Source organism: Mesoplodon densirostris, chromosome 10 (assembly GCF_025265405.1).
Source record: "Mesoplodon densirostris isolate mMesDen1 chromosome 10, mMesDen1 primary haplotype, whole genome shotgun sequence".
Classification (NCBI taxonomy): Eukaryota; Metazoa; Chordata; class Mammalia; order Artiodactyla; family Ziphiidae; genus Mesoplodon; species Mesoplodon densirostris.
Genome location: NC_082670.1, coordinates 30,314,917 through 30,337,509, shown reverse-complemented (window position 1 = coordinate 30,337,509; position 22,593 = coordinate 30,314,917). Strand labels below are relative to the sequence as shown.

The following is a 22,593-nucleotide window of genomic DNA, read 5'->3' as shown; positions in this document are numbered from 1 at the left end:
CAAATAAGAAGGGAAGAGTTTTTCTGGGAAAGATAGTGCTATAATATGATATCCTGGGCCAGAAAAATTTCTCTCAACCAAGACTTTTATCTAAAAGAGGAGAACATTCATTCATTTATTTTTTATTTTTATTTTTATTTTGGCTGTACACGGGCCTCTCACTGTTGTGGCCTCTCCTGTTGTGGAGCACAGGCTCCAGACGTGCAGGCTCAGCAGCCATGGCCCACAGGCCCAGCTGCTCCGTGGCATGTGGGATCTTCCCGGACCGGGGCACAAACCCGTGTCCCCTGCATCGGCAGGCGGACTCTCAACCACTGTGCCACCAGGGGAGCCCCATTCATTTATTGTATAAACATTTATTGAGCACCTACTGCACGGCAGGGACTGAACTGGGTTGTGAGAATTACAGCTGTAAACATGCCAGAGCAGTCATTCTTGTTGGACTCATAGTCTTGCAGGGGAGACAAATCAATGCATGAGATAATTACAGATTGTGGTTACAGCCATCAAAGAAATAAACAGGGTGTGCTCGAGGGGAGGGCACCTATTCTGGGTCTAGTAGGCAGGCACCTCTCATAGGAGGTGGTGTTCACCCTGAGGTCTAAGGGATGAGAAGGAGTGGGCTGTACAAAGAATCCTGGGGAGAGCATTTCAGGAAAATGGAAAAGTCCTGGAATGGGACACTAAGGGAGACAATGGCAGAGGCCCAGAGAGACATGATGGGGTCCTGGGTGAGGGTTGTGCTGGTGGAACTGAACAGATTCAAGATAGACTTTCAAGATGGAAATGACAAAACCTGTTAATGGATTGAATGTGGGGAGTGAGGGGTAAGGGGAAATCAAGGGAAGTGTTAAGATTTTTGGCTTAAGGGACTGAGTGGCTGGTGCCATCCGAGATGGGGGACTCTTAGGGAGGAACGGGGTTTCTTGGAGAGAAGAAGCAAGAATTGTGTCTTAAATATGCTGAATTTAAGATACCTTTGAGATGTCCCAGGGGAGAGTCAAAGTCAAGTAGGCAGAGGGACACACAAACCTGGAACTCAGGACAGAGGTCAGGGCTCACCCTAGCGATGGGGGGAGGCATGGTCGTGAGTCGGTGGCCTTGAGCGAGTGGGGTTGTGGGATCGTCCTGGGCTGTGGCTCTCTACCTCAGCTGCACGTTGGACTATGTCGTGAGCTTTTAGAGAATAACTTTCCCCAGGACCCTCTTCCAGAGCTCCCGATTTAATTGAGCTGATGGACATCTATATTTTTCAAAGCTCCGTAGAGGATATTTTTATTCAGCTTGGATGGCAGAGCCACTGATCAAGGCAGGCAGTGCAACTAGAAAAAGGAGATCCAGGACCGAGCTTTTGCATAGTCTTAGATATGCAAGACTGTGCAACATGGGGACAGCAGTTCTCCATTCTTTAGAGCTTCCTCCTGCTTGGAAGATCCACTCTTTGGCCCTTTGGATGAGGTCTGGTTCTCCCTGTACCGTGGCAGAGTAGCCTGTCCTTGATTGAAGTCCGTGTGCCCTTTGTCTTCCGAGTCCCCAGTTTCCGAAGGGACGGCTTGGGTGCTGAGGATTTAAGTACGTCTTCTTTCAGCCCGTCATTCCTGTGTCACCCTGATGTGGTTTAGCGGTAGCAGTTCTTTGTCATGGTTGAAGGATGAAGAACCCGTTCGGCTTTTGCTCTTCATTCTCCTGTAAGAATTTTGTTGTGGTCGTGGTGGTGGCTGTGAAGGGGCAGACATTCTAGGAAGAAAAATGGGTATGTTTTCTGTGTAGATGCAGCTGCAGATAGATGTTCCCCGAACTACTCTAGGGTGTGTGTAGATACTCGGTAGCTTGCCTTCGAAGATCATTTCCAAAAGGTGATTGAGGCTCTTCAAATTTCACCTGCTCTTAAATTTCTCGCACACATCCGTACTCCTCCAGGTCCTTTATTCCTGCCTACGACCTCCTATTACTGCCCCGAAGCACCGGACTCAGAGAAAATAAACGTGTCCTCACACATTTGTGTACCGAGTTCACATCTCATACGGTCTCCGTGAAAACCTAACGAAAGGGCTGTAGAAAGCAGAGGCAAAGCTTATTAAATTTTCTTGTGACCCATGGCCCACATAAAGCCCCAGTATATAAAGGAACCATGCAAGATCTTGTAGCCCTCCCCCCGCACCGCCAGCCCTCAGGGAATCTGCCATTCCAAAAATATGGCCTATTAAATAACTTCCAGGGACAATTCCATAAGCTTTCTTGTTAATGTTTACAGCTGTATCAACACTACAGCAATCCTTTATTTTTTTTTGGTATGTGTATGAGGAACAGAATCCATGGATCTAAGTGTGACAAGTACTGTATGATTCTCTAATCATGAACCTTGTAAGACACAGCGAGGTATACTGATGGAAGTTTGTTTAGGGTAATGGGTGAGCTATTAACTTTGTAACTGAATCCTTGCTGCTGCTTCTGCCTGCCTTGAAAACCAGCCTGACACCTCCCAGGGCTTAGTCCTCAGGTGCCTCACTCTGGCGATCTGGATATTTTCAGTCCTTCGTAGCAGCTGGGAGAGGAAGGGAGAAGCTGGGATCCAGCATGGTTGGTGCCACATGATGTATGGAAGGCTGAGTCTCCTAGGACCCGGGCTGCATCCTGGTCCAGGCTGAGGTAGTCAATAGCTAAGACCCATGGGCTAGTTGTTTTATCTCTGCAGGCCTTGGTCACTTCATCTATGAACACCTCACTTCCTGGGGTCTTCGAGCTGTTTTGGGTAATCCCTAAAGGTCCTTTAGATTTCTAAAATCTATGTGTAATCTGGATAAAAAGTCATAAATGGTGGGGAAAATGACTATCAGTAAGCAATGAGTTTCCCTAGTTTTTCCTGATCATTTTTCTCCCAATCTTAGCCCCTCATTTGTAGCACATGCCCCAGACTTACACTGGCAGGAAATAGGGTGGTGGGTGCATTTCAGTTAATGGGCCTTAGTTGGAACATGTTTGGCTGGGGAGACAGCTACACTCCTATTACCAAACCTTGGCTTCCTGTCTGTTTTCTTTGGGCTGGGTAGGCAATGAAAAAGGAGACAGGAAAATACATTTGGGGGCAAGTAAAATAAGGAATTTGTCTTAGGAAGACAGCTTATAGTTGGGAAATTCTAATGTTCAGCTTAACCCTGTCCTGATATATTCCTCTTGTCCTGTACTAAGTGGGAGATAAGGTGTTCTTGCTACTTGTAGAATCTACCTTCCCATTCTTGAAGCCTCTTCATAATCCTCCTTCAGGGTTTTCTTCTGTTATAGATACTACTCCTAATACCCTTAATTTTTCCTGCAAATTCTTATTCTAGTCATCATCTTAAATGGCTCTTCCTTGAATCAGCTTCCGTTGCGTAACATTTTACTAAACTGTTGGGGCAACATACCAGGGCTTCACTGGTACAGAATATGGAATATATTTCTGTTTAGGCAGTAGGCATTATTGTACTTGTTCACCATAGTCCCACTCTACAGATTTACACTTAACTAATGTCGCATCAAGATTCAGGTGTTTTCCAGTTATACCTGCACCAAGGCAATACCATGTTCTTTGCTAAGAGTGATTGGATGATTTTTAAAAAGTCTTAGTACCTGGTTATATTTCAACTTACATAGTTCTTTAATATCTAGAATTTCTGTGGATTTTACACTTGAATAAACTAGAAGAGAGACAAAGTGAGGTTTTTGTTTTTGTTTTTTTAAATAGTGGATTCTCACATTCACATGGTAACCCAAAGTGTATTTTTCAGTTTCTCTTACAGAACCACAGTACTAAATTTAAAATAAAAATAGCATTCTCTCTGATTTAACATAATTTATTATACGCTTTCAGGCTTTGGCGTATCACAAAATATCCACATTCCTCTCGAGGATTTGAGTTTCCTTGCCTGTATTTCTGTTTTCCTCTTAAAGGGGTTCTCGGTTTGAGTTTTAATTTTTCAGAAAGGAGTCTCCATAAGGTACAGTGGTAATATAAAAAAGAAAAAGTCACTTATGGTCATCATGGAAGTGTCCCTTTAACAGATGTGTTTGTCTCTGTTTCTGCCCCAAGTATGGCCCACTGTGTGTCCCATGCACAGATTCTGAACTTTCAGGCGAGGTTTCCTCCTTCATGAAATGAGCAAACACAGCCCAGGACACAGTCACCTTTCCCAGCCTCCCCGAGAGGCCAGAGGTGGCGCCCAGAGAGTCCCTCTTGGGCTCTGGTGTCTGGGCCTCACCGCTGATGCTTGGCCCCGAGTCACCCTCTGGGCCCCTCCGCTCTCCATTCCTAGAACAGAACCAGGGATGCTTGCCACCGGACGATGCTTATTACAAAGCCCTTTGAAATGGAAGGCATTATATAGACGCATCATTATAAAGATCAGTATTGACAATTCCTTGGCTTAAACCCCTAGTATGTATGTTCACGTATCTATTTAGCATGGTCAATTGTTCAGCTAATTAATATGCTTTTATTTTATGATTTGCTGTTTCCAGGGCACAGACAGAAGCTTGATGACTCTAAACCTAGTTTGTTCTCTGACCGCCTCAGTGATTTAGGGCGCATTCCTCATCCCAGTATGAGAGTAGGTGTCCCGCCTCAGAACCCACGGCCCTCCCTGAACTCTGCACCAAGTCCTTTTAATCCACAAGGACAGAGTCAGATTACAGGTAAGACAGACTCATAGGTCTCACTTTCGCAGACTCCGGCAGGCTGGGGGTGAGGGGCTGCCTGACAGATGAGACGCGTTCACTTCAAAGCTTCTGGAGCTGGGAAATGGCTTATGATGAAAGAAATCAACACTTGAAGACATTGGCCTTCTTTTTTTTTTCTCTTTAATAAAAACCAAATACCAGTATTCACTAACTTTGGGATAAAATTTGGGGGAAGTTTCTACTGATGCTGTCCTCTGTAGCGATGTCAGTCTGCACACTGGTGGGACGGTAATACCATGCTGTCTGGGAGAATGTTTGTTGTCAGTTTCTATATTGTGTCCGGGTGGTGCAGGGGATAACATCACACCCTCACTATTAGAAAATTAGCATTACCATCTCAGATCTGGGCTAATGTTTCTTACATGTATAACTGTTTCATTAAGTTGGCTGGAAAATTGCCCTGGGCTAACAGGTAGCCTTAATTGGTGGTTATAAGGCAAGACCAAGGAGCGGCCCATCGGGCAGACCGAAGTCCCCTCTGATTCACATTGAGCTCCCGTTCTTCATGTGACATTTCTCTTTATGCATTCCAGTGTGCTGCTTGCTTTACCTTTCTTCTTAAAAATGAATATCAGCATCGCATTACAGACTAATCATTCACATTTGGTGCATTAAGACTCCCAACCCTTTTTTTTTTCCTGCCCCACTTGGGCAAAAGCAGATCTTCCTGTAGGACTAGTCTGCTTGCTTTTATGCCATGGTGACAAGAGAGTGCGCTAATCATCATAGGTCTTTAATTTGCAGATCACAGTACTGAGAGCAGCAAGGAACTCAACATGTCATCTAGTTACTATTGTTGGCAGAGCAACTAGATGGGAAGGAAAATAACTCAAAATGTGCAATAAACTCTCAACTTGGATCTTTTCTAATGGTTAGGTTTTTGTCTGTAGCCGTTAGGTTTTGAGTGTCTTTAACGGTTTATAAGCATAATTGTTTATAGACGAAATGACCTACCTCTCCTTCTGTCCTGCCCTTATTAGGTATGTCTTTTTGGATATTTACTTAGGTTTCTGTGGGTCTATGTGTATTAGTCTGAATATATGGGTATGCCTTAGTATGTATTTTTAAAATAATATAGAACTATAAAAATGAAATATCTAAACACTGAAGAGAACCAGATATCTGCATGAGAGAAGAAACGTAGAACTCTGTGAAGAATAGCCATGTGTTAGGTTTAAATAAATCTCCAGTTATTGAAATGTAGGAGTCAGGTTAGTGTGTTCACTAGAAATGGGTCCTTGATGAAAATGCCAGGGTGAAATTCACACCAACTTGTGAATTTGAAGCTCGTCGCTATGCGTGCTACTACACTTAAAGTAATGGACTGAATTATTTTATTTTTTATTTTTTTATTGACATATAGTTTTTACAATATTAGTTTCAGATGTACAACGTAGTGATTCAAAATTTTTATTGATTATACTCTGTTTATAGTTATTATAAAATATTGGCTGTATTCGCCATGCTATACAATACATCCTTATGGGTTATTTATTTTATATACAGTAGTTTGTTGAAGTGATGGATTTTAGATCATTGATTAAGGTTCATAATAGCTGTCCTTTTGTCTTTATAGTAATCCTTAGATTCTGTGTGTGTGTGTGTGTGTGTGTATGTGTATAGAAGTATGTGTATACATATATAGAAGTGTTTATATATGATTTGTAAGGGTCTTATGATGGCTAATAAGATATATATGAGAAAAATATATGTTCTATGATTTGGCAACCCCTGGGTTCTTTAAATGTGTGATTTCTATATTTTAATCCTTAACTGTTTACTAATTATATTTTGCTAATGGCTAAAGCCTTTAAAATGGCCTTTGGAACCTGTGTGCTGCTAGATGCATTTAAGAAGATGCTTTTCTGAAGGCTTTGTCCTCAAACCTAAAGATGACACCAGAAAATAGGACCCAGAGGACATTTTAGAATCCAAAGCCCCCTTAGATATCATTAACCGAAAGCTAGGTAAATGTTGTGAAGAGGATCTACATTTTAGCAGCACCCCTGACCCCATATATGAGTGCAGAGAGGGAGGCTCCGAGGAGACCCGGGGCACGTCGCTGCCGGATGAGCATGTGAGCTGAGCAAAAGCCTGGCCATCTCCACCGACCCTGCTCACCTCCAGGCATCAGCCTCCTCCCCATCAGGAGGCTCACAGAGGTTAAGCTCCTTGTCTGCAGTTTTACAGCACGTTAGTGACGGAGCAGAATTCGGTCTCTTGACTCCTAAGGCAGTATGTTTGGTCTTATACAATATCATGGTGCAATTCCATCATGATCATTTAAAAACAGTATTTCAATATTCACTGGATGTATTCTTAAAAATGAAAATATCACTTTCTGGAATTATAGTACAAGAGTATTAGCTCTGCATTTTGGGATGATGGCATCAGTAGAATTGATTCATAGATGAGTCTCCTCATTTTTTTAAGCATCCACAAGGTATTGGGCCCTACAACTTCCTTGAACGTTCCAAATTTGCAGACTTACACACACCTTTATGCTGCCCCTACCCACTGTTGGCCACATGCCCTTTCTTTAAACCCCCGCATATCGTTAGTGAGACAATACAAGTGTCTACCCATAACCAAGGATATGCGGAGTTCTACAATGACCTGGATTATTAGGGCAACCCAGAAACATCCGTAGCAGCAGCAGCTTCAAAGTGAATTGAATAGATCATTTTTTTCTCCCTGGATTAATTTTCTTATTTATTTAATAAGTGTAAGTTAGAGTGAACCACATGTAGAGAATTGGGTCTTAGGGAACACGGGGGAGAGCAGAAAAGTTCTGTCCTTGAGTTAAAGTCTAAGTGAAGAGTTATCTTTCCCAGCCCTTGCACAGCCACATTCTATCCCAAGGCTATAATGTACACGTCTTCCCTCTGTACCCCCTGACTTACACTGTTCTATCTATGGCAGTCTCTTTCTGTTGACAAGATCCACCCATCCTTCAAGGTCACTGTTATCTTCTTCATGAAAGTCTTGGAACCTTCATCTAGAGGCTGCCTCTCCATCCTCTAAGCTTCAGTTGAGATAGCCTCATTTTATGGCTTCTGTGTATCTCCCCTCTAGATTAGAAATTCTCTGAGGGATTTATTCCAGACATTTATTTTCTTTTGTGCCTAGCACAGTGGTAGCTAGCGTCTCATTAAATGTTGAATGAATGAAAGTTTAGGTAAGAAGAAATCATTGCAAGAAGGGTTGGACTATCATGCCTGGTTCGTGTTGACCGTTCTTTCTGATTTCCCACCCCAGGGTGCCTTTGTTCCCTTCTGATGAACAATAACAGCAGAAATCACATTTCAGTAGAACACGTCCATGGTTAAACCATTTGGTATCATTCCAGTTTAGGGTCTACATTTTCACATGATTAAATTCTCCTTAAGAGACTGGATTTTGTAACTTCTTTCCAATATGCCACACCTGCATTTTAGTTCACGTAATCCTTTGGATAAAGGTATTTGTAACAGAAAGGGCCCAGTTATCTCTCATCGATTGGCTTGGCTCTCTTGATGTCTCAAGCTCTTACCCCCAAACTGTAGACAGTGATCATGGTTGTATAGTCACTATGAGTTCTCCTACATACCAGCATAAAAGGCAAGTTGAACTCCCAGAAGAGTGAAATGAAATTAGGAATTGTAAAGTGAAGAAGTCCTAAGCCTTTACTGTTTCATATTAGTGTGTCTTACAGTTCCTAGGGCTCAAGGTCCTGGCCATATGGTGGGCTGGCTTCTATGCAGTGCAGGTCTGACCTGTCACTCTGTTGAGGTCTTTAATGGGGACGTTCTGCCTGAGGGCCCAGGGCCTCCCCATGGCTTCCTGAGGAAGTTGCTTCCTCGGCACCTCTTTTTTTTTTTCTTTTTAATCTTTCAGACATTGGTTGCCTGTCTCTGGGTGCTAGGAAACACCTAGCTTGTCACAAATGTCCACTTCTTTGGATTCAGAACATGGTGGTAGCAGTGGAGTAGGGAGACTATGTTAGGAGGTGTTGTCAAGATAAGCACTGTTTTGAACTCAGTACTCTCTGGATGGGTGAGCCGCATCTAGAGGAAAAGAAAGCTGACTCAGGCCCTTGACAGATTGGGAAATTCATGTAACCTTGGGGGTGGGCATTCTGCGATTCTGTTATTCATTCCTAAAAAAATATTTATTGAGTGCTTATTTTTTGCCAGGCATTAGTGTAAGAGAACAAGATAGTATAGTTACTCTTCACCAGGGGCTCACATTTTGGTGACATATAGTCAGCGATTGGGTCAATAAGCATACATGCAAGATAATTTCAGATAATAATGGAAGCTTTGGGGAAATGAAATAGAGTAATGAGAGAGAGAGCAGTGTAGGGAGGGAAGAAGCTAAGTTTGATGGGAAAGTTTGAAGAGCTTTGAAGATCTCTGAGGAGCAGCATTTCTGGTCGAGGGGAAGCTCAGGCAAAGGCTCTCAGGGAGCAGTGATGCGGTGTGTGCAGGGGACAGGAAGGTCAGGATAGGTAGAGCGGAGTGAAAAAGGGGAGCGGGCAGGGGCTCGATTAAGGAGAGTCTTCAAGGCCCTGGTAAGGAGTGTGGGTTTTGTCCAGACCACAGTGGGGCGCTATTGAAGGATGTGAAGCAAGAGAATGACATTATCTAATTCACAGGCTTTTAAGAACTCCGTTGGCTGCTGTGTGAAGCATGGATCGTAAGGGGGCAGTGGTAGGAGCAGGGTCATCCTTAGGAAGTGACTGCAGTAGCCCCAGAGGGAATTAAGGATGGTCGCATTCAGAACTCAGGTCAAATTCTGGCACCTCTGTCAGGCTTCTTCCAACCCACCCAAGCTGAGTCTAAGGCTCCCACACCACCGTTGCACATGGTGACAATTATTTGTGTACACGTCTGTCTCCTCCGTCAGAGTTTGAACTTTCAAAGTCTAGGGCCATGTTTTACCGACCTCTGTGTCCCTGTTGTCTTCTGTGGTGCCCACTGCTTGGTGACTTTTGGTTTGGTGATGAATGAATGCACAGGTGTTTGACTTCTTCAGGAAGTGTGACCCATTATTATCCTACCCTGAATATTTTTCTAGTACCTCTTTGATTGGATTACTCATAGCTGCCATTTATTGACTGTGTATCGTGTAGCAGGCATTTCTCACAACGGTTCTATGAGATGGGTAGCGTTGTTGTAAAAACTGAGGGTCCGAGAGGCTAGTAACTTGCTCAAGGTCCCACTTACACACCAGTGAGTCATAAATATAGGAATTAAGGCCAGATTTATGTAGCTGGAGGATCCTGTGCACTCAACCACCAGGCACCCTCAGGAGGCTGAAGCGTACGTCTCTCTTGGCCCAGTTTCCTCCCATTTCAGACTTTGTGCAGCTCTTTACCATTTACAAACTAGTTTTACATAAAGTTCTTGTTAAAGCCTTAAAACAATTCTGTAAAGTACATATTTTATAGGTGGAGGAAATGGACTTTTCAAGAAGTGAGCTGCTAAAGGCCTCTTGAGCTACTATAGTTGACTGTGAGTTCCAGACTCTTAGTGGGCAACCAGCCTCATGGCCATTGAGTCGGCCATGTTGCTGACTGTCTTAAGTGGCACGTGTCCTAATGGACCAATGTCTTTTTCTTTCTCCATCAGATATTATTTAGGATCCTCAGAGACGAAATGTTCATAAAAGGGATGCATTAGGAGTATCTGAATTAAGCTTTAAAATGCAATATAATTGCTTTTGCTAATTAAAGGACAGTTATATATGAGCCTATATTTAAGGTAACCTTTTTAGGGATATCCTGAAAATCAACTTGCCAGGCATCACGTAGGATGATGATGATCTTATCAGCAGTTACCTTGCCCGAAGCGAAGTTGTTTCCGCCCAACTTCAGTCTGCTGCTGTGTCCCCTTGGCAAACATGCTCCTTTAAGCATTAAGAGGATCCTGGCCAGCTGGGCTTCAGCTGTGTATGTGTTTGGCTGTTATAGCCCTCAGGCCGCTGTGCTTGCACTGAAACATTTACTAGCAAAGCCTTTTAGAAATAGGAAAGCACAGCTGAGCAGCCGTGTCCCAAACTACCGTCCTATTCAAGTGCCGAGTGACCCCGCCGTTCTTTCGGGTGAAACAAGTTGGGAGGTGAAGCGGGCGAGGGTGGGTGGTGGTGGCTGTGAGTGTGAAGAGGATGAACCCACGAGGGGCACCGTGACTGTTACTGAGCAGGGGGTGCCTTCAGCGTGAGAAGAATTGTAGGATGTGGGGAGTGGGAGTCAAATGAGGTCCCCTGCTTTACGATCACTGTGGTCCTCCTCACCTATGGGCATCTTGTGTCTTAAGGAACCGAAATCACCACACTCAAGGCAGGTGGTTGGAAGTTCTGTTCTTTCAATTGGGTGGTGCTGTGTTTTCATTTCTGAAGTTACTGCAGAGTCTTGTCCTGTCTTCTTCCTTTGAGATCTTTTGGGCAGAATAGCCAGGAAAAGTTGCTGCTGCCGCACACACGTGTGAGCGGGAAAGCTTTTCAGAGGAGGTTGCTGGTTACAGTTCTTATGAAGAAATAGCACAAATCCTGTGTGTGAACACAATTTCACACCTCTTCAACTCTGGCAGCCATCTACTAAGGAAGAGTGGAGTTCAGGTCCGACCTGGGCTGCTTTGAAGGCTAAAGCTCAGTATGACCCTGTGAAGGGCTGGCTGTCAGTGTGCTGTGTGGTCACTGCAACTGTTGGCATCATTCGTAGATGAGCTCCTTAAAGGTCTCTGGACTTCTGTCGGTTGGAATTCCCTATTAACTGAAGATGTTCTGACTTTATTACGCTTTTAGAAAAACACAAGACGGGTAATGTTCCAAGAAAAATCAATTTCTTAAATACCAAAATCTTGTCATTGTAATGTTCTCCTGTCTGGAATACAAGATGCTCAGTTAATATCGAATCATGATAAGGAGAATCGATCTCCTTCATGATGCCTCTCCTTGTCCCTCCCCAAGGCTGTTCCATTTCTAGCCTGACTTCAGGACTCTGCCCAGAGGAAGTCTGGGTTTCGTTCTCTCATTCTTTTCCAAAGCATCATCTTTCTCTTTTTAGTTTTTTTTTTTTTTTTTTCCTTTTGCGGTATGCGGGCCTCTCACTGTTGTGGCCTCCCCCGTCGCGGAGCACAGGCTCCGGACGCGCAGGCTCAGCGGCCATGGCTCACGGGCCCAGCCGCTCCGCGGCATATGGGATCCTCCCAGACCGGGGCACGAACCCGTATCCCCTGCATCGGCAGGCGGACTCTCAACCACTTGCGCCACCAGGGAGGCCCTCTCTTTTTAGTTTTATATTTAGTTTGAGCTTTACATATCTGTATATGTGTATAGTGTACACACATGTATGCGTGTCTTTACTAGTTGCCTAGGGACCCTTCTTGCCCCTTTTTACCTTTTGCTGTGGATTCTGGGAAGAATGATCAGAATAGGAGTCTAACTTTGAATGAAATATTCAACCTCCGGGGCTACCCCAGGAGAGGGGCGAGTCAGGCATGTGGTTTGATATAATGGATGCTCTAATGGTGTATTTTGATGTTGAATTGTGGATGGGCACCCAGGCCTTCAAACAGAGAGCTGGAGTTTATTGTACTATGTGGTATTAATAGCAGCAACATTATATTACAGATGTTATCAGTTTGAAAAGTATTTTCATTCCATTTTTTTTTCATTTTAATATATGCAGAAGTATTCCAGGAATAAAATTGTATGGCACTTTTCCCAGTTAAGACCATCAGATTCTTTCCAGGGCTTTGTTTATTTTGATAAGGACTTGCTTTTTAACTGTTTAAAAACAGCTGGTTGTCACAGATTTCACAGAAGAGTCAGTAAGAGGACAGATTTCACAGAAGAGTCAGTATTGTGAACCCTGTTTAACGAATAAGAAAACTTAGGCACCAGGAGATTCTGGAACTCTCAGGGCTGAAATTAGAAATCAGTGTCCCGGGAAGGTGAAGTCTGACAAGGTGGTTTTAGGTGGGGAGGGTGTAGGGGAAAGGGTTAGAAGAACAGTACACCTTTGGGGCTGTCAGCAAGGTGAGTGGGGGGAAAGGAAAATGACTTTGAGCAGGACTGAGGTAAGGACAGAGATGCTGGGAAGAGCCAGTCAGCAGTGATTGTCTCCTGAAGTGGTTGCAGCTTGTGAACAGAAGTGGGCTCTGCAGTGGTTGATGGTCAGTGGGAATGACAGTTTCTCTAGGACTCAGTAGGACTCGGTGCAAGTCAGGGAAATGAGGAAGATATTGAGCCACTTACCAATGTGGAAGAATGTTCTGGAGGTTGGTAGGTTAGGGTAAAGTCAGTGGGAATGACAGTTTCTCTAGGACTCAGTAGGACTCGGTGCAAGTCAGGGAAACGAGGAAGATGTTGAGCCACTTACCAATGTGGAAGAATGTTCTGGAGGTTGGTAGGTTCGGGTAAAGACAGAAGAACTTCTGAAGAGGAGTTGGCTCATCTAGTGACCTTGGAGAATGAGCAACAGCTAAGTGGAAAGGTTAGGAGGAAGGAAAGTAGGTGCCTCATGGAAAGGCTGAGGGTAGATGGGAGCTCTTGGCCATTCCTTAACCCTTCCTCATGTGACAGATGGAGGTCCCATGCCTTGTTCTGTCTTCTCCAGGGCTCTGGGCTGACCCTACCTTGAGAAAACACAACCCTCCAGCACTGACCAGTGGGGTAGGGGTCCACTCGTGCTCTGTTAATCCATCTCAAGATTGTGCTGACTTTTTGTCACCCTATCACACTGTGGCTTGCAGTCCATGAAAAACTCTGCTCTGAGGGCAGACTTCCCCGTCCCCGTCTTGGAGTTGACCAAATGCAACACGGTACCCTTGTTCTTTGTCGATTTCATTGTGTCACTTTCACCTCCTTCCATCTTGTAGGGTTATTTTATGGCTCTGGCTCCTCATCCAGTAAGTTGACTGTTTTTCCCAATTTTGTCTCATCTTGAAGCTTAGGAAGGTTGCTTTTCATTCTTAAAGACTTTGCTGAAGATGCAGGACATTAACTAGGATTATCATGTCCTTGAATATGCCAGTGTGTTCCTCTCTCGAAGCTGACCGTGACCCGTATCAACAACCACTTCCTGGTGGGCCTTTTAACTACCTGTACATTCCTTTAGAGGTAAGGTGTGTATCTTGCTGAGGTCAAGATGCACAGCAGACAGAGGAGCTTTCTTTTAACCTATTGTTCTCGTAATCCTAGGAAACAAGTTGTTAGTGAACCCGTTCTGCTTTCTGATAGTCACTTTGGGCATCAAGTGTGAAGTGTTGATTATACACAGGCTTTTGAAAGGGACTCAAGTGTTTTTAGTGGTCTGCAAGCCGTGGCTCCAAAAAACTAGTTGCAATTTAGATTTTTACCCATGGCAATGCCATTCTCAGGAAAGGTAGATGGGGAAAGAGATAAAAGTACTGTCTATCATGTAGTAAACTTTAAAGTCACTATCTTCAAATAATAACTGTCATGTGGACGAGGAATCCCAGGCAGCGAAGCTACGACGAGGAGTGAGTGGAGTTCAAGGGAGACACGTTTTCCTTAATACAAGGAAGAAGTTTGCAGACCCTGCTCTGTCAACGAGAAGCCCTTTATCTGCCAGTCTCCATACATTCTTGCAATATTGTGGGGCGTAGTTCATCTTGGAGCAGGAACTTGAATTCATTTAAAGCAGTGGGTTGCTCTCTCTTATCTCCTCACATCTCTTGGGCCTTAATTTCCTCTTAAGCATGTTTGTTCTGCTCATTCTATTTGAAGATCATTCTTCCTGATAGGGAAGATTAATTCAGAGTAGTGTTGGGTAATTTTCCTTTCTAACAATCATCAGTAAAAATGATGCCTGTTGCTCTCAGACTTTGGCGTGTATTCGCATCACCTGGGGAGCTTGTTAGCTGTACAGATGCCCAGGCTTTACCCGTGAACCAGAAAGTATGAGGTGGAGCCTGCCCAGATCACAGCTGCAGGCCCAAGGCCCTTGATCGCAGGCTCACCTTGCCCACGCAGAGCCAATCTGATGCAGCTGAGGCATCTCAGGACCTCATCCCCCTGGTTGGACCGTGTGCAGAGGCAGCTGAGTGCCTCAGGCTGCTTCCTGGTTCCCTGAGTGCGGCTCCTGGACTCCACCCTTGCATCTGTTTCAGCTGCTGTTTTCCCTACACACCCTTCCCTGTGTGTGTCCTGGGCTGGACTTCTGCCCTGTTTCTATTACGATGCTGTCAGAGGGAGATTTTAAAAATGTGCGTCTGATGATGCCACCCCATACTTAAAAACACCCCCGTGACCTTCCATTGCACTTAGGATAAAGACCAAAACCTCTCGCGTGGCCCAGCAGGTTCTGCATAGCCTGGGTCCTCCCTGCCTGTTTTCCAGTCTCTTCTCACACTGTCTTGAACCTTTTGTCAGTTGTCCAACCACCCTGGCTTTCTCAACTCTTCAGGAAAGCTCTACTGCCCCCATGCCAGGAACTTGATATATGCTGTTCGCTTTACCTAAAGCCCTCTTAACCCCACCTACGTATCCACTGGATACTTCTGCTTGCCCTTCTCTAATCATCACATCATTAGAGAAGCCTTCCCCAGCCTTGGCTGGAGTCCCCCACTGTACTTTCTTATGATGCCAAGGACATCTCCTTTTTAGCACTTATCACAGTTACATGATTAGTTGATTAATGTCAGCCTCTCCCACCAAACTGTAAACTCTGTGAGGGCAGGCAGACTCTTTATTCATCATTAATATCTCTAGAACCTAGCAGAGTACCAGAGGAGGTACTCAATAGATATTTTTTGAACGAAGGAGTGGGAGCCAGTTCTTGGAACCATGGACAATACCGTCGTCCATCCGACAATAGGATTCGCCATGTCTGGGGACCTTCTGTAACACCCCGACTGCTATAATCTCGCCCGCTAGATGTTAATAGCCTGATTGGAACTTGAATCTCCGGCATCCACTTCAATACTGTGATTTGAACTAAGGTCACTTCCCCTGGCCAGCACCACATCCCAGTTATTTCTCAAATCCTGGTCCTACCTGTTGGTAGCTAGTTCCCTTCCCTCTGCTACCTTTACATTGAGGTCCCGGATGTGCCGAGGCTGAGGCCAGGTTAGGTGTGACATATGGTATAGCCTTTTGTTTCTTCTATTAGGTTTTTCTAGGTAAATGGGGTAAGAGAATGTAAAAGTACTGTCTATCATGTAGCAAGCTTTAAAGACATTATCTTCAAATAATGTAATAACTGTCATGTGGACGAGGAATCCCAGGCAGCAATGATGAGGGGTGAGTGGAGTTCCAGGGAGACATGTTTTCCTTAATACAAGGAAGAACTCTGCAGACTCTGCTCTGTCAACGAGAAGCCCTAACTAAAAAGAAAATAAGAAAATTCCCTCATTATCTGTAAGACAGTGATGAGTTCCATCCAGCCCCAAATTGGTGGTACTGAAAAAAGGCACTTCTCATTACCTTGTCTTAACTTCCTTCTGGTTTTTCTTTTGACATTTTGTTAGGGGCTGTGACGTCTCAGGCTGTACCTGTCATTTCTCATTCTCTTCCCCACCATGGTCCCCTGGGATTTCCTAAGTCCCCCTCCTCCCATTGTTTGTACCGACACATAACTCGTCATGCCTGGCCCACCCCGCGTAGCATCCAGTTCTATCCGAACAGGTTGCTGCTTTTTTCTCAGATTTCAGCCTTAAGCTCTGGAATCGGCTGGGCTGGTGGTCTGCCGAGCGTTTCTGGTGGCCACCTTAGTCAGCTGGAGACCGCCTGGCTGGGGACAGGAGGGGAGTCAAAATCCCGCTCACGGTGCCTTCTCTGCCCACGTGGGCCACCACGCTCTGTGATGGGACACACCGCGAGTGTCAGCCCCCATCAATTCCTCTCCCAGCCGCCCCAGATCAGCTCAGGGCGGCTTCGGTCCTTGCTGTTGCAACTACCGACTCCAGAAAGGACTGAGGGTTGGGAGCCCAATTTTCCGAGTAGTTAGAATCATAGCATTTCATTGCTGGAAAACATCTTAGAGATAACCCATCCCTTCTCATCTTATACCTGACGGCAGCAATACTCAGAGAAGGTGAACTGTTGGTGCACGGCTGCACAGTTAGTGCCAGAGCCCCCCATCCAGTGCTCCCCCTGCCCTTGGAAGTGCCTGTTTGTTTTCAGACGGTGTTCCCTCTTGGTCAGGAGAACGGGAAGTGAGTGGGAAAGCTCATTCTAAAACTCCAGTCTAGTTAGCAGAGTTATTAGAGAAGACATGGAATTTAAGATTTAGCATTTAGTGTAAATGTTTGGACATGGGAACTCACGGAGGTAAGAATGTGAGTATATTTGTCTTATGAATGACAGTAATATGACAGAAATAGCCTAGGATAGGAAATTGTAAAGCCGCCTCTCTCCATTGAGATGATTGACTTTGACCCTGGTTTCAAGGGAGAGGCATAATCTTCAACTAGGAGAGCTATCTCTGCAGCTCATTTGAAGTACCCCAGTTTTCTCACGAAATATCAGAGGTTTGCGCAGCCCGAGTTGAGTGCTGAGGAGGGGGAAATGGGTGGAGGAGAAGGGGTGGGAATGTGATGCTCTCTGAATGGACTGGGCTCCCCAGATACAGCAGGTGCTCACTGGGGCGCACATGGCAGAAATCACCGGCCACTGTCCTGCCACGTCACACAGCAGCCCACTGGCCGCACAGACAGGAAGCAGTCGCTTGTGTGCTGGTTCAGCCTTGGCCCCTGTTGACTTGTTTCCTCCCGTCTCTGCGTGGAGTTCAGCACTGTGTCCAAGGTTTGCCCTGTTGCGAGTGGTTCTTAGGAAAGCAGCCCTTCGTTCACACCCACAGGTGTCTAACCAGAGTGTTTACCAAAGGGGGCTCGTTAAGAGCCACCACTGAGTTTCCACGTGTACCTTTCCCTGGGCTTTTCTAAAGCTGTCTGCCCACTCTGCTCTCCCGGCTCAAACTTCTTCATTAAGAGACTTCTACCTGTTCTCTTGGAGTCAGTTCTTTTTCCTACGGTGCCTTTTTTTCTAACCATCTGTCTCTTTTTTATTCCTCTCTTATTATGACCCCAAGTGTTCAGAGTTCAAGTAGGCAGACATGAAATTTAGCTTCTCAGTCATTTGAAAGCCTGGATACTCTTAGAGCCCATGGCTCTTTACAAATCATTTTAGGAAATGCATGGCCTTACTTCCTTTTCCCCATATCTGTTATTGAACTTCAGAAGCTGTGGTCCAACTCAAAGGAGAGAGCTTGCTCTCCTCATATCCACGGTTTAAATAAATGGTTGTCTCCATTTTTTGCCTGATGCAAAGACCACTTAAGACATGTGAACCACTTCTCCCCCAAGTAGCATCCATTTTTGAGCATCTCCTGGGAATGTTGCCTCCTGTACTTTTATGTTTTGGGGTCTATAGAATGGAAGGCAGATGGCTCAACCTCCAAGTAGCCTAAGCTGAAGGAACACCACCCTAGAAGGAGATCTTACAAAATTCACACTGATATTGGTGCCCTGTGGTTCATGTCTATCTTTAGAGCTTTTTGAAAAACACAGGTACATGCTTTGAACATTAAGTTACTTGTTTTATATCTGTTAGTCTTACTTTCCCCACCTGCACGTATAAGCCTTTGCATGGCAAGAAATATCTTTTGTTACTTATCTATCCCTTAGACCATTGCACTGCCACGTCGGTGTACAGAAGCTGTTCGTCACAATAAAAATGGAGAGTTTGCTGACTCACCAGAATAGCATGTAAAAACTGCCGCCCCACCCCAAAAGCCCTGTTAAGGTGGCAGTAATGACGATTGGTACTTTGTAGGTGGAAAAGGGATAGCTAAATAAGAACCTTGCCCTCAACTTTAGTGAGTTGGGAGAGAAAGTGCAAAGTGTATGTGGGCCCCTGGACTTCTGGTGTCTTTTTTTTTTTAATTAAAAAAAATTTTTTTAAGCTTTTATACAATATTTAAAGGTTACTTTCCATTTCCAGTTATTACAGAATATTGGCTATATTCCCCTTGTGGTACAAAACATCCTTGAGCCTGTCTTACACCCAGTAGTTTGTGCCTCTCTGGTGTCTTTTTAAAATTTGTCCAACAGACATTGCTTCAGTTGGAACAAATGCTGAAGGGATTCTTTTTGTCAAGTGACTGGCTCCTCTTTATTTAACCTGAGCTCTTAGTAGCTAGATTTGGTCTACAGTTTCTTGTGGAATTGTACAGCTGTAGGTCTGAGGTGTCCAGTCACTAGCCTGACCTCGGAAGCCTGGTGGCGGTTCCTAGCATGGGTTCCCAGTTAGACTGGGGACTGTTTTCTCCTTGATGTCGTCCCCAGCGCCTCCAGTGCCCTGCCCTAAGTCTTCTGCTTCTTTCTCTTCTCTCCCATTTAGTCATTGTGATTAGTCACATCCTGCTGTGAGCACAGCAGCCCATTGTATAGGGAAGACCTGATCTTCTCTCTCAAGTTTATGTTACAGGTCATACTTGATTACCACTTCCCTTTAAACTCCCCCCTCCCCTTTGTTAGGTGATAGGAGAGAAGTTTGGGGAGAAATAGGGGTGGAGTCCTATTAAAATGCTCCTGTGCTATTTAGTATTTCAGGTTTCCCAAGCACAAAAGAGTATGTGCCCATAAAAAAACCAACACCCAGGGTTTTGTTTTTAAATTGTCATATCTATATAAAAACTTCTGTTAATGCTTTGAATTTCTAGAATATAGTAATAAAAATAATATTGATGCTGTTTCCGAAGATTGCCATAGGAAAATAATGAATTATCGTTTTTAAAGCACCCTAAAACGATTTAAAGTTCAACAGCAGTTTTCTTGTCTTTTGGGAATGTCTGCGAAATAGAGTTCAGTTATTTTCTGAAAACTTGTGGGTGCTCATAGATAATCTCTGGTCACCCAGGATGTAATATCAACGCGATGATTGGCACCTCTAGCCTCTGAGACCCAAAAACTCAAGGATATTCTTATTTATGTTGGAGTGGAAGGACAGGGTACTTCCCTCCATGTTTCTGCAGACTCAGTAGGACGAAACATTCAGTACAGCTCTGCATGGGGTATAGGAAAGGAATATGTTCTACTAGCCCTGTGGGGCCTGAGGTTGATGAAGACAGTTTCTTGTTTGTTAATGGTTAATTAGTAGGTTTGTCTCAGAGCTAGGCCCTATACTCACTTTTCCCTATTAGTAACCTTAGGATTGACCGGCGGTGCCTAAAAACATCTGTCACCTGCTCTGACTCATCCAAGTTCAGAGTGAATCTCAGAAGTCTCAGATTTCTTCAGGAAGTTGAGTTCAGAAATCATTTATGAGATCAGGTTAAGGTGACTTTTCTCTATTGTAAGCATTAATAATTGTCCACAACAAAGCAAATATTATGTAATCATATATTTATGGTAGGATTACATTTTCTTAGTGATTGGACATTTTATGGCTATTTTATAGCCTTTTTTTTTTTTCCCACTAAAAGTTTGAAAAAAGTTGAAGCATACAGTATTAGAAAACACACTAAACAGATTAGGATTTCTTGGTCTGGGAGAAGCTTAAGACTAAGAAGGAACACGATTCAGGTTAAATGATTGTAAAGGGTATCAAAGCGACCAGTGCAGATATGGTCTCCAAATGGCAGACTTCAAAACTACAGGAAGCTTTCTAAAAATGGCCCTTTGCTAGAATAAGAGGTTATGGGCTGGAAACATAAATACAGAATGAAGGCTCAGTACAATAGATGCTTTAACAGTGGTGAACATTTATTGGGTTCTTTCCATGTGCTAAGCTCTTTCCTACATTACCTCATTTAATCTTTAAAACAACTTTAAGAGGGAGCTCTTCTTATTTATTCCCACATTTATACACATTAAGCACCTTAAAGTTAGATAGGTTATGTAATTTGTCCAGTATCACACAGGCCAGACGTTGGGGATCTGGGATTGTTGAGGCCTCATTCACAGGGTAGAGAAGCCCTGGGGTGCTTGGAGACCATTATTATTATTATTTTTTTAAAGATTACTGTTCCCTTTTAAAATTCCTTAGACTAGATCTAGTGAGCCCTATATGGCAGTTCTTGTGTTTTATTTTTCTTTAGTAACTCTCCCTCCTTAAGTAGGTCATTGTCATAGAATCTTAGGACAGTGAACTTGGAAGAGAGATTGGCTGGCCTGCAGCCTGTCCTCTGAGAAAGAAAAAAAAAAAAAGAGAGAGAGAGATCGAGATCTTCTCACTTGTTTAGGGCTAGTGAGAAGTTCTTTTTGCTAATCTTGGATATCTTCAGGAAGGACCTCCACTCAAAGGAAAGCTATCCTTTGATAGACTATTCTAGTATATATTCCAGCAGTCAGGAAGTTTATGTCAAAGCTAAAACGTCACCAATAACAAGTTCTTTTGTAGCCTAAGGGGAAGTTAGAGAAGGACTAATTACTACTTCATTATAAAATTCTATTATTTACTCCAGCCACCCTGGGAGGTTCATGCAATGGTTATTTATTGAGCACCTACTATGTGCCAGGCATTATACTGAATTGTGCTGAGTCTGATCTTGGAAATCTTCAAGACTTAACACTAGACAACCCAACCACCCTGGATAGTTTAGAGTCAGATTTTTAATTATTTTGAATAATGATAATTAGCCACTTGCTGTATGTTATTTAATCGTTATGACACGCTCTGAGATAGTATCCCATTTTACAGATGAGGAAATTAAAGCTCAGCAACATTAAGAAACACCCCATGAAACACAGTAGGGCCTTGGCCATGTGATATGAGCTCCTAGAGAGAATAATAATCATTTTCATATAGTACTTTACAAAATGCTTTTACTTGTATTATTTCACCTAATTCTGTAAACAAAAATGATAGTAGTTATAATTATACTCACTTTACAGATAGCAATAATCATATTTATTTATTATAGACTTAGTATGTGCCAAGAGTGTCAGATAACTTAGAAGTTAGGCCTTAGAAGAACTCGGCCTTAAAGAAGGCCTAGTTCATGTAATGCTCACAAGAGCCCTAATAAGTGTCATGATTCCCATTTTACAGATGAGTCATTGAGGCCCCCAACGTTTAAGTGACTTGCTCAGCAAAGTGGGGAGCTGTGATTCAAGCCTAGGCTTGTCTGTCCAACCAGCACACGTGAGCACTTTGCTATGTTCACTTTATCATGTTATGCTGCTTCATTTTCCAGATGAGGAAACTGAGGTTCAGAGAGTTAGCTAATACAACTGAGGTCATCCAGCTCACAGATAGCAGAGCTGGGACTCCAACTCAGATCCTCTCATCAGAAAGCCGCCTCCTTTCCCCCTGTACTGGCCTGCCTCTCAGCTTAAGAAGATATGAAAGGCTGTATCTTACTTCCAAGCTAAGTTCCCAAATTCCTTCGTGATATGTCTAAATGTCAATGATTTTAGTCATTCTTTAGATTTCTTTGTATTTTCCCCCCACTTGCAGGCAGAGAGCCCAATACTGCTGGTAACATGTTATAGTAGAGGGATGGAGATAGAGGTTAGACTGCTTGCTCAGGGAGTCATCTGGTGATGTTAGATTAGAACTCAAATCCAAATTTGAGTCCTGTGTGCCCTGCTCATTTTGCTATGTGGTTCTTGTCCTTTTTGTCTATTGACAATAGTGCTTGAGAGAAGGCCTTACTTTTGTGAGATTGCTTTCTGATGCTGTAAGGAATGCATCTTTTTCCATCTGAAGATCATTTACCGTTTATCTGAATAGTGAATTACATTAATGGTTAAAGCAAGGAAGTATGGCTGTATCAGATATATTAACGAGGACCACTCACTCAGATTTGAAATGTTGCCGATCTATACAATGTCAGCCTTGAACATTTTAAAGCACAAAAGTTCATTACTTTAATGATCAAGCATCCTTTAGATTTCTGAAGGAAAATTTTCTGTTAACCATTTA

At 43.7% G+C, this 22,593-nt stretch overlaps 1 protein-coding gene across 6 annotated transcripts in view; it reads left to right on the top strand.

Moving 5' to 3' along the window:
* The window catches only part of RUNX2 (RUNX family transcription factor 2), a 358,942-nt gene that overhangs the window by 155,819 nt on the left and 180,530 nt on the right, over positions 1 to 22,593 (top strand). For 5 of the 6 annotated variants that reach the window (XM_060110997.1, XM_060110996.1, XM_060110993.1 and 2 more), the window contains one exon: positions 4,498 to 4,671. The exons of the other annotated variant lie outside the window; for it this stretch is intronic. In XM_060110997.1, coding sequence (XP_059966980.1) covers positions 4,498 to 4,671 — 174 coding nt within the window. The remainder of the gene's footprint in view (positions 1 to 4,497; positions 4,672 to 22,593) is intronic. 6 annotated transcript variants of the gene reach the window in all.